Below are 12,633 nucleotides of genomic sequence, written 5' to 3' on the forward strand. Positions count from 1 at the left end.
ATTATTTTTATATTATCTTTTGCACATCCTTCAAAGATTAAAAAGCTTTGAAGTCTCATTTTTAGTCGTTATTACTATCTTGCATTTTAAACCATGTTGCTTTACTCTGGAACCATCTCCACTGGATGGTAATAAAAGCCAATTGCAAAATGGAAAGCAGGCTGTAGTTTTCTGTTTCTCTTGTTTGCTTTTTCTCTGATTTTTGCTGTTCCTCACTTTTTCTTTTCACATAACATATATCTACCAGGTTAATTAAAAATTATTCCTTTTCTGTTCAAGTACTAGCCCATGCATTTAATCTGATAAATATATTGGACATCCTTTCACAAGGCTTGTGTCATTATTTCTGCAAATGACAAAAAGTACCATTATTTCTTCCGAGCTTTCTTGAAGTCGGGAATACCTAGCCAGTGAGTCAGAACCTCTTCACATTTTGCCTTTTAATAATTTTCCAGTTGCAATGGCTGTCTCTGTTGTTTTTTCTAAACCTCATAAATGTAAAAAAAAAAAAAAAAATTCTAATTAAGTGAAAACAGACTGAAATGTGACTCATCCTACTCATCAGGGATTGGTTTGCTGATGTAATTTCACTTTCTATGGCCAAAACCTGGGAAAAGTTACAACTAGTCTAGGATGATATTAAGTTTCTATTCAACTAAATAAAACCTCAACACTCTTAAAAAAAGTTTTCATAGAAATTACTTTCTTTGAGTCCTCCTTTCAGTTATTAAGTAAATTTGAGCATTCCCCAAATCAGTTCTGCACTCCTGCATGTCACATGAACCTCGTATTAGAACTTACAAATGCAGTGGGGATTTTTTGAATAAAACAGCAGCTTTTATACTCCATCAAGAGGGATTCCTGGTAGATGACTGTGCAGCTGTACTAACCTCCTTATTCAGGGCAAAGTGAGATTCTGCTTAGCATAATGCTGGATTTCCAACCTCCCTCTGTATTTTCTGGGCAACTTGGTTAAGAGACAAAAAAAAATAATATTAATGTTTAAGAAGTTTAAGAAGTTATACAGGAAGTTAATTTTTGAAAAGGTATGATTTCTTTGGTTCCAAAATGCCTTAGCTCACGATCTCTTTGCTAGCTTTATTATTTCATAAGCCTTGCTGGGAAAACAGATTTTTTAAGTTTTATGGGAAAAAGGGAGGAGGAGAAGAAGGGAGGAGCAAATAGATTAACATCTGAGAAAGAATTACAAAGCTGTGAAATAAAAGCAGCTTTGGGGACACCACTGTGAAGTGAGTCATGCATTTGGTAAGGGATGCATGGAAGTAGGCCTACGTAGAGGAGACAGCAGGCTGCTGTGGGGTGGCCTGAAGGGGAAAGGAAGAGAATGAGGGGAAAGGAAGAGAATGAGTGGCTGTCTGATGGAGAAGGGACGCCTGAGGCAGGTCTGTTGCTTGAAGAAGATGGGATGCTAAAGCAGGGTGATTTATTTCATGTTTCTCACCTCTTCTAACCCAGCCGGAATTGTCTTCCTTGGAATGTGGAGGCCTTTGAATGCCCCAAGCTGGGTACTTGAGCTTAGCCTGCACAGGGCAGCTGTCTTTGGAGCAGTAAGTCTTGGCTCTGGGCTGGTCCAGGTGCATTCACAAGGGAGGCAAGTGCCTCCATTCTCTCTTTCCCTTAGCCCTTCTCCTGCACACCTCCAAGGTGGAATCTTACACATGTGTGTTCACTCATACATGCCTTATGCTCAGATCGTCTTAGCCAGGACATTAACCCATGTCCTGCAATTTCCCTGGTATTTTACCATGCATCCCCATCTGGCACGGAATACAAGTTGAAGTCATTTGTACAGCATTAGTTCTAGAAATAAAAATCACAGCTTAGAATTCCCCCCAGCAAAGTTGGGTAGTTGTGTTTCTCTGCCCCAGCCTCCTTTAGCAACTGCAGTATTCATTAGTGCCTGATTTGCCAGAAATCAGGATGCTTTTCTGCCTCTCTTTTTAGCTGCCACCATTGCTGCAAGCCAGAATGGGAAGGATGCAGCTGGAAAGGAGTGGATGGAGAGTGGAGGTTGAAAGGGAGGTACACGGTGGAACACAAGGTATGTGTATGGCAAATACGGACAGCAGGTGCTTTGTGGGTACACACCATCTCTTTGCTTGCATCTTGTGTGTTGTTAAACAAAACGTCGTGGGATTCAATTTATACATTTGCAGAAATAACAAATTAGCACAAAGTTCTGAAATGGAATTTTCTATTCAAGCGATGACTTTCAAACTATTATTGCATGATACCAGATTGCTCACTAGAGAAAAGACAAATGTTAATTGCTATTCATTAAAGTTACTAAGCTGTCCTTACACTCTCATAACCCCGCAGATCCTGTCAGCTGCCTAGTTCATAAAATGGAACACATCTCTCATTCACAGAAATAATTATCTTCGTCAGCATGTTTCACTTTGACAGAAAATTTAGGCATGACTTAATGTCACCTGGGATTATATTAAGTAACTTTACCATATTGCTAATAAATGGTATAAAAAAGCAATACCCCCACATTCAGCACCAATTTCCTTTACAAAGTAACGATATAGCTCACTTTTGGCAAACGTTCAAATACTGTGAGATGGGGCAGGTGGCAAAGGAATGTGAACAGAAATATTATGGCTGAATATGTAATGTATGATGTGGGTAGGCAGTGGCGCAGGGTGGACTGTCAGGAGATGGATTATTGATTCCTGGGTATTCCAGCCTTGGGGGGGTGTCTGAGATCAGCCTGTGATCAATTCCTAGGGCTGCACAGAGGAGCTAGTCATGGTTCCCCTTGTTCTCTGCTTGGCTCTGTCCTAGCCCTGTCCTGCTATGAAACCCCTAGCAGCTTTCATAGCAATTTGAAACGATGCCTTTGAAACCCTAGTAAGAGGTAAAAAATGAATCCTATGGAACATCTGCCAAACAAGGGATTGATTGTGTCTCCAACCCCTTATGCGTGAGCCCTTCCTGGATTTCATCACTAGGTGCAGACAGGAGAGCAGCTATGCTCGTGCCCACATCCCCTCTTTCAGAGCAAGAGGGAATGCTCAGAGAGGAAGAGGCTGAGCCACTCAGATGCACCCTCCTTCAAACTGGCACATGTGAAACCGCCAGCCTGAGTCCCTCACTGTCCCCCAGCAGTGTGTAGACAACTGGAGGAGCTGTGACGTTCTGAGCCACAGCTGTCTGCAGCTCCATATCTCATACCCGGAGCTAAGCCTCAAGCTAACATGAGCCCAAAGCCAAAAAAGTTGATTAGTCTGCTGAAACATACTACACTTTTTGCCATTTTAAAATGTAATCTGGCCTACAGTCATAAAAAGCCATGAAAATGAGCAGTCATTCAAGAAGAGGCTGCAGCTGTAGGAGAGTGTGTTTTGCCCTCAACAAATGTGTGTAATGTCTATGAAGTTTAATGAGACTTACACAGGTGCATTGATGACCGTGGGATTTCAAATTATTTTATGTTTTTTGTTTGAACGCTAGTGACTGAATTTTCCAACCCTGGCACACAGCTGGTTTTCTTACAAAAATATCCATCTCAGTTAACTATTTAAACCCTCCCTACACAAAACTATAACACCAACCCATTTCGCAGAGGTTCTGCATTCTTCACTTCAAATATGAAAAAGTAATATTTATATGAACCTTTTCTAACTCTTAATTTAAAAATACATTTGCTTTTAAAGGGATACTGCAACAGTACTACAAGGATATGAAAAGGTATTCACTGGGAACTTTGAGCTAGCTTGCAAAATGACAAATGATAAATTACTGAAGTGCCTTAGGCATAAATTTTGCTTTCAGAGGTGGAGGAAGTAGGTTAATTTTGAGAATTCCAGGACCAACAGAGATAACTTGGCAGAAGGATTACGTTTCATAGGCCGGGTGTAGGTCATGATGTTTACTAAAGAAGCAGAAGAATATTAAATTCTAATTATGTCTGTCCTCGATAATATGGATAAATTGACTTTCCAATAAAAATCGGAAAAAACCATTGAGATCTTGCTTGACAAAATGAGTATTGGGCACCTGTATGCTTAGGTAGGAATATTGTAGACAAGCCAAGCTATAGGACCAAAGACTGCCAGTAGCCCCTGCCTAAATGTGAGTGAACGGAAGACAGAACTATTTATGGAATGTCCTTCTCATAGACAGGGGAGAATTATTTCTATGGAGGCTGGTAAGTATCAGAGACTTAAGTTTCATTATCACTTAAAGTGATTGTTTTTGCTGTTTCTTTGAATCATTTCACACCATTATTAGAAAAGCAATATTTGTCTTTGACTTTTCTGACCTTTGCTGACCTCTGTGTTCGGAAAGGGCACTTAATGCTTGCTTGAATCTGGCTATGAAAATGTGGCACTAAATAAAGCTTGGAAATAAACAATTGCAAACAGTCTTTAGATGGATTGAAGGATTTTACTGAAACATCCACTGTTGTAGAAACTAATGGTCCTTTGGGTACAATACATGATATCTAGAGTTTCAAAAGCATTACAATAACCACTGAAAGAGTATACCAGTGAAAATGTTGAAAATGATCCAACTTCATGAAAATAAAGGAATAATTCTAAATTACATATTTGTTCTTTTCTTTCCCATGTATTCCTATGTAGTATAACTTTGGGTAATGGTTGGTTGTTTTGGTTTTTGGGTTTTTTTTTTTGGAGTTCAGATACTGTCGATCCTGTAAAAAGTGCAGGATTCAGCTGTATTCCTGTTAATACAGACCTGTTCTTTGTTCATCTGTGTGCCACCCTAACTAAGTACTTTCTCTAGTCTATGTGTCTGTTAAGTTCAGCTTGATCTTGTGATGGTCTTTTGTTGCCTAAATGTAAGATGGCGGGCTTTTAGAATTCTTTATTTTAGGTTTAACAACAAACATTCATATAGCTGTTACAAGATTATCATAACAACAGTGTACTGTGGTCTCATAACCTCAGTCTGTGGTTACGGAGAATGTAAAGGGCTCCATCTGCCCTATTTTTTTGTCCACAGAATCTGGGTTTGTTTCTTTCACTGTTGACATGCAGGTTGTTTGCCTTCAACCATGGTGCAAATCATTTTCAGGGAGACACTTTAGCAGGTCGGTGGGCTAAGTTTCTCCTAGTACTGATACTGAAGCTGCAGTGCAACAAGCCCTCTGGGATCGGTAGGTCCCACCCTCCCTGAAAAGGTTTTACTACACAGTTTGAGAGGGTTTTTTTCAGGGGCTTAAAAATTCTCTTACGAGGGTGTAAATAGTGTACTTAAAAGTCTATGGCACTGAGGAGAGGTTAGGAGCAACTATTTTTTCCCTCCCCTCTCCTTCTCTCTATGTTCTGTATGTTAGAGTACTCTTACAAGATTATTCAGAATAACCTGTGTACAAGCCTGAATCTAAGATTTCAAAAAGGCTAAAAAAAGAAAAAGAGACGATATATTAAGTAAACTAAGGAAGGCCTGGAGAACGTCCAAGCCCTAGGAATATTTGACTAAGTGCAGGTGACTTTTAAAGACTTTGCCACATCCTTGAGTCAACATCTGCATGGAGCCCTACTGGCTTCAGTGGGGCTTGCGACAGTTTTGACAACTATTCCTAGGAGAGTGTTACAAGATAGGTCTGGGGTCAATGTCTAATTCATGGCAGGACTTCACCACTGACATGTAAGTGTTTGCTTTCTCTTCAGAGGTACATTGTCACAGACTTCTTGAATGCAAATAAATGAGGTCAAGATTTTATATTAAACATTTTCTTTTAATCTCAATAGAATAGGGCTAGGATTTCATGGCAGTCTTTTATTCTTGGGTATAATGCTAAAATAGTTGCAAGAAACAGATACAAAATCTGGAAAATCCTTTCACCTTCACTAAAAGTGTGTATGAATTGCCACATTTTCTATAGCAAGCTTTATATGTGTATTTGAAATAATAGCAGAGATTTAAAGCTTGTATTCCAGTTGCAAAAGATAAGTTTCTATTAACACTAAGCAAAAGTCTGTTCCATCCTGCTTGAAAATACCATTAATGCAATTTAAACTTTGCTCTTCATGGGAGAATCATTGCAGTGTGTTGAATGCTGGAAATATATGGCATAAGTTGAAACAGCATTTTCATCTGTGTTTTCTACCCACTGTGAGAGATGTTTAAATATAAGCATAAAAATAGTCAATTACAATCAACCGTTTTCTTCCTGGTATCCTAAGATCTGTGGAACATCAGGTATTTAGGCCTCTTAATTAATATGTCATTGGGGATGTATTTAAGAGACAATATCATGATGTCACATTGAATAAGCAAAGCCAAATAATCCTTTTGAAAGTAACCTGAAAGATTGTTAGGAATACCATAATCAAAATATATGAGATGTCTCTAACCAACAAGCATGATGACAAGAAATGCAAGTTGCTATTAGCTCATACCTATACTTAGGTTTTGTGAATATGTTTTTGCTTGGATTAAGTGAATGAAACTTAGTCCAATAGAGTTTGAACATATGTGATAATTAGAACTATATAGTAGTGGAGAGGGAATAAAATGGGCACAGAAAGTGTTAAAAATATGAATTTCTATTGCATACCTGCAGAGCAGCCTGTAGCGCCGGGGCTGTGTCTCTTGCTGAGCTGCAGGAGGTTCAGGTGGATGGAGTCTGCTCACCAGCCTGCTGTGGGACACAGTGCTGCTGGGTGTCATTCTGCGTGACTGGAGATTTGGTCCAGGGTTCTATATGGAAAACGTGATGGAAATAGGCACAGGGAAAGAGATCTGTGGGTTTTGCCCATGTTTTGTCTCAGGCTTTTTTATGCACAGCTAAGTCTGTGTGGGCTTCGCTCTCTGTAGCGGTGATTAGACTTGATTTATGTGCTGAACTACTGCAAATGTCAATGAATGTCCTGGGAGAGTTGGAGGAGAGTATATATGACAATGTATGGTACTTTTAAAGTATTCAAATATAAATCCTTTAAAAAACACTTGATTTCTAACAAAACTCTGAATCTTTCCCTGGTATCAAACAGCTGAGGGCAGCTAAGTCTGTGTGGGCTTCGCTCTCTGTAGCGGTGATTAGACTTGATTTATGTGCTGAACTACTGCAAATGTCAATGAATGTCCTGGGAGAGTTGGAGGAGAGTATATATGACAATGTATGGTACTTTTAAAGTATTCAAATATAAATCCTTTAAAAAACACTTGATTTCTAACAAAACTCTGAATCTTTCCCTGGTATCAAACAGCTGAGGGGAAAAAGAGAGGGCCAGTCACCCACTGTGGCTATTTATCTCTGTCTATTTTAAACCAACCCATTGCTGAGTAAAGGGTTAGAAGGTGAGGTTGTGTTCGTGTGCTGCAGTGCCACCAAGTTTAAGTACTTTAGCTGCTGTCAGAAATGGTGTAAGTAACTGGAGATGCAAGGAGCTGTTTATAAGTTTTTGCCTACCCTGGGAATATTAGGATATAGGGATCTGAGAGAAACAAATAAGTTATGCTACTGAGGAAATGTAAAATGATCTTTAAGAATTAATGACTATTTTATTAAAAAATGTCTGAGGCTCATCTGAGGGGTAAGACTGTTTTCCTGAAATACATCATGAAAGCAATCAGTTGATGCAGAGTAAAACATGCCAGTGACTGCGGAGGGTATGTATTCCCCCTGAACCAGCCCATAAACCAACGTTTCAGCCCATTAACAGATGGAAAATCCACTTGCTGATGGGCCATAGCTTTGCAAATAAGCCTACCTCATGAAGGGTTCTGAAATAAAATTTTTAAAAAGGCTCAGTTAACGTGTTTTTCACGGCAAAAATTAAATGTAAACTTGATCGATTGTTTCTGAGTAAACTATGTTTTCAATTAGCACTTAATCTTTAAAGGCAGTGGGAAAATGTGCTCCACACATGTATTCAAATCCTAGTGCAATAAAGCTCATAAAAGCTATAAGATTTTGGAAGGAAGACAGCATGGAAAGGAAATGGAAAAGTAAAGAGGCAGAATGAACCCTTCTCCTTATTAAATCTGTTTTGCATTCTGTATTTGAATCTACCATAAGTAACCAGGCAACTGTACTGACATTTCTCTAACGTTGTCCTGGGCTTACAGTTCCAATAGTGACACCAACCCCCATAGCTCAGGAATTATAGTTCTCTTAGACAGAATTTTTCTTGTATTAGCTTTGTGCGAGTGTGATACATAAATTCAAGTCTTATGTCCTTGTCTTGCACAAATGCTGATTCCTTTCTCGCTCCTTTTCCTCTGTTATTTCCTTCTACTGTTGTTACTCTTCCCCTTTCTTCTATTAATCATCCATAATTCAGTCAATGTTGACACAATTTTTTCCTTCTTCCTCTTGGAAGAGAAGCTTTTCTCTTGAAAGAGAAATGTTAACATTTTCCATGTCAACAAGGAAAATACTAAAAAATTTACAAGGTTTCCTTTTTCATGACTTTTAAAAAATGCTTTCAAATCAGGTTTTATTCATTCCCTGGTTTTCCATTTATCACTTCTTATTGTCTGATAGAAGTGGATCCTATTTTCTGGAAGAGGACTCACTTTTGAGAGCTAATATAATCAGTATATAAATCACATTTTCCTGCTGGAAGAAAAATAATACTGGAAAGAACCTAAAAGGTCATCTAGAATATTCCCATCCTTTAAAGCAGCATAAACCCCATCTACATTATTCCTGGCAGATGTTTATCTTTTAGACCTCTCATGGTGGGGCAAGTGCAAGCTGCCCGTCACCATTTGCCACTGGCCTGTGCAGTTGGTCAAGGGTGTCAAGGGAAGTGCTCCAGATTCTGTATGTGCAGAGAAAGACCACACTTAGTACAAAAGAAATCAAGTTGCACGTGGAAAAGAAAGGCTTAAAAATACCTGAAGGAGCTATGACTTGACTTGCTAGGGCTGCTGATATACCTATGAGGTGTACGTATATTTTCTTTTATTGGTCTGGTTTTGCTCCTCCTGTCAAAAAAATTGCATGATTCTACATTCTCAATCTTTTGAGTGCTCAGGAGGCACAGAGTGGTATAGAAAAAGATGTCCAGGGACACCAAGGTAGTAAGGATGTGTGCTTGTGCTGAGGGTTTGAACCATAGTTTCTTTATTTTTGGAACAACAGATTGGATGTGGCTGCTGCTGCTGCCACTGGCACTTTTCAGAAGGGTGTTATGCTCGATGCTCCAAGTAGAGAGGTCTGTTTATGTATTAACTTCCTTAGTTAATCAAACAGTGTGATGAAAAGATTGTTAGAAAGTGTGAAACATCCATCCCGAGGGAAAATGTGAATTCAGTAGGGGAACTACTGCTGCTAACTTCAACAGGGCCGATCTTTCACCATGGTGTCTATTGCTCTGATATGGGACTGAGGATACCTGCCCCAAAATTATTAAACCTGTTTCTTTCTTCTTGTTCTTACAAAATATTAATTAAAAGATACTAAATAATGTATTTAAAGAAGATTACCTTACAATAAGTTGAGCAATTCCAGTAAGATAATCTGAGCAAGCTAAATTCCTTTTGTCATTGGAGCTGTGGGCTTTTCCAATTTTAGAGGGTAACTAAAATGAAATATTCTTTGACTATCCAGGACAAAACCAGAATGATTAAAAATGGAGATTTTCTGGCAAATGTAGATTTCATGTATGACATTATAGCAAGCATTCACTAAACATCTGCTAAGGGTTTTTTTTACATGGGAAACAATATCCTGTGTAAATGGATCCTTTCAGTCCTACTTTATAGTGTGTGTAAAGTCACAGGCACTTTGTTTCACATGGATGTAGTAATGCATATGGTTTTGGGGGGCGGCGGCGGGTGGAATTCTTTGGTTTAGTGGCCCTTTCCCCCCAGTGTTTCGCTCCTGAGAAGGGAAATTCTCCTTGGACCCATCTCCACTTTTGGCTTGCACAGTGCCTCACCTGCTCAAGAGACTCCCTTCTGCAGACCACCCAGCGTGGTTCCCCCATCGCTCCCTGGCAGCCAGCAGGCTGAGGCCGAGAGCAACTGCTGAAAATGTCTCATGTTTAAGCTAACAGATGAATTCCAGTACCTTTGGTTACCTTAAGGTTTATCTTATTTGGCAACTTAGTCTGTACAGCTTGATCAGTAACCAGCTTTCCTTGGAACATTATATATATATTTTTTTTTCCCCTATAAGATTAATTTTAGCATAGATATACTGTGAGTAGCCTGGTGATTCTAAAGGCCCTCCTGGAGCGCTGCTGCTGCTTTTAGCCATTCTCAATTCAAATCCGTAGGCCAACTCTTAATTGGCACATAGTGTGTGTAGGTTTTTTCACATTTTTGTTTTACTAGGAAATAAGATGTAACTTGGGAGCAATGTGGTATGTAAGGCTGCGTCCTGAACTTCTTGCTCTTGTTATGATTGGTAAGAATTTTGCTACAGGCTTAAATGCTGTATTCCCCAGGCCCTACTCAAATGACTCTGTCAGCTTTGGATATTCCACAGAATTAACTGTAAGGCTGAAAATCAATGCTTTAAAAAAAACAGACACCAAAACAACTGATAAAATAAATACATAAGATTTTAATCATTCTCTTAATTAACACAATTTAAACTCTAAATGACAGAGTATTTTGTTTCCTAGATGTGATATGTTGTACTAGGGCACAATGGCACGTTAGCAAAGGGGGAATTGTGTCCTTGGGGCTACAGTGACCATGTTAAAGCACAGTTCAGTGGTCTGATATCTGTGACAATATGATAAAATAGTTCCACATAGTCTTAGACATGGATTTTTAAATAAAGGGATGCCAGTGAAATGAGTATAAAAGAAATGATGTAGTATTCTTTTAAAACTGTGGATAAAGCTTTGAGACGGTGATTAAGTAACCCTGAGCCTCAATACAGCTTATAGCAAGCCTATTCCAAAAAATTGAGAGTTGAAAATGAACTTTCAGCAAAATTCCATTTACAGTTCCATTAGTTTCACTGATTCTTTGGGTCAGAAAATGATTAGAGATGTGAATCTGCTTGTTGGATAGGACTTTACTTTTCATCGACCTTCAATCAATGCAAAAGTAAAAAGTGAACTATCTTAGGGTCCCAAGGTAAAGGAATTTAATATTAAAAAAAAAAAAAGTGGAGGCCTCTCATCCGTTTGGGCCTATTTGAATTACAGATTAGTGTTTGGCCTTGCTATTTAAATGGGTAGCTTGCTGTGATCCTTTTATGTTTCCTTTTAATCACTTTAAGTTCTTAGGTGGATTAAAACTATCTTGACAATAAATTTGTAATGAACAATGAAATAACCATGCTGTCTTTCCTGTTCTAGGTAAAGAATAAATATAATTTATAGAAGGACTTCATGCAAGACTTTCCCTAATTATTCTTGATTTTTTGTTAAGACCAATGTTGAGTTTAATTTAATTGAAGCATTCTGAAGGAAAGGCTGCCAGTGCTAGTAACCTTATTGTGCTAATTTGGTTTGGAATTGCCCATAGCAAAAGCAGATTTACAGTGACTGACATAATCCAAGACCCCACACTAGCAGTTTAAAAGATACGTATCATCCTGTTTCCTCAAATTAAAACTAACTGAAACAACATTACAAAGTTTGAGTGTAACCAAGAAAGATATGTTTCCTCCCTTTTCTCTATAAGGACTTCATTTCATTTTTTAAACCTTCCTGCCCAAAGGTTGATGCGAAAATTCTCTTGCAAATGGGCAGTAACCTTACTGATGTAGCATTGTTTAAATTTCTAGCTTATCCTAGATTTTGGTGGATTTCTCAGCAGGAAGATTAGGATTTTGACATGATACAGTTTGGAATCTAGTCCATTTAAGATCTGATTTAAAAGTACTATCACATTAGTCTTTATATTCTTGCCAGTTTTTGCAGTTGCCTATTACAGTTTCTTAACAGAATTTTCTGTCCTTTTACTATGTGAAAGACCTGTATAAATCAGTAAGGGGTCTTAAAAGTGCAAAGTGAGCACACTTCAAAGGAAAAGAGCTATTTTTCTCTCAGATTATTTAGTCATGTTCATTTTAATGGTTAATTCTAAGAAATAAAACATTTTATGTGGACTATATTCTTGTGAGTTAAAAATGTGGTATGTCACTTTACTGCCTTTTTTTTTAAGATAAATGTGTGATTGAAGAACTTATATAAGGTAGAAATTTGAAACAGCACTTACCATGGATTTAACTGCCTGCATAAAATTTGATAGAAACTCTCAGATTGACTTAAACTCACTTTGGTGAAACCACACTGCTTTTGAAAATCTTGCTTGTTTTTGAACAGATACTTTTTGAATTCAAGTACAGCTTGTTATCAGTTTCCATGATTCCACTGATTTCCTATTGCTGCTAGAAGGCTGGTCCAGCATCTTATTTGTAGTAGATAGTTTGGTCCTTTATATGAAGGCATTTTTTGTCAGCTTGGTACAAATTACTTTAAAACAGGAGCACTGTCACGCTGTATGTAACAGTGTGAAAGGTCATTAAACTCTATTGGAGAGAGACCTTCATGCATATTGGACTATCAATGACTATATGTACACTTTCTCTGAAGCATCCTAAGCTAATAATTGTTTGTATTTTCTGGCCCAATTTGGAGATTTTGAAAGGTGTAAGCCTGTGAATTATGTTTTACTATATTTCTAAGTCTTCACAATTACCTAATAGTATTCCCCAGC

At 38.2% G+C, this 12,633-nt stretch overlaps 1 protein-coding gene across 2 annotated transcripts in view; it reads left to right on the forward strand.

Annotated features, from left to right (window-relative positions):
• COL5A2 (collagen, type V, alpha 2) overlaps positions 1 to 12,633 on the forward strand; it is a 164,434-nt gene that overhangs the window by 39,171 nt on the left and 112,630 nt on the right. The window contains exon 1 of one of the 2 annotated variants that reach the window (XM_014954600.1): positions 1,966 to 2,062. The exons of the other annotated variant lie outside the window; for it this stretch is intronic. Within the exon in view, the coding sequence (XP_014810086.1) occupies positions 1,990 to 2,062 (73 nt within the window). The 5' untranslated portion in view covers positions 1,966 to 1,989. Of the gene's footprint in view, positions 1 to 1,965; positions 2,063 to 12,633 lie in introns of those variants that run through there. 2 annotated transcript variants of the gene reach the window in all.

Source organism: Calidris pugnax, unplaced genomic scaffold (assembly GCF_001431845.1).
Source record: "Calidris pugnax isolate Ruff unplaced genomic scaffold, ASM143184v1 scaffold103, whole genome shotgun sequence".
Lineage (NCBI taxonomy): Eukaryota > Metazoa > Chordata > Aves > Charadriiformes > Scolopacidae > Calidris > Calidris pugnax.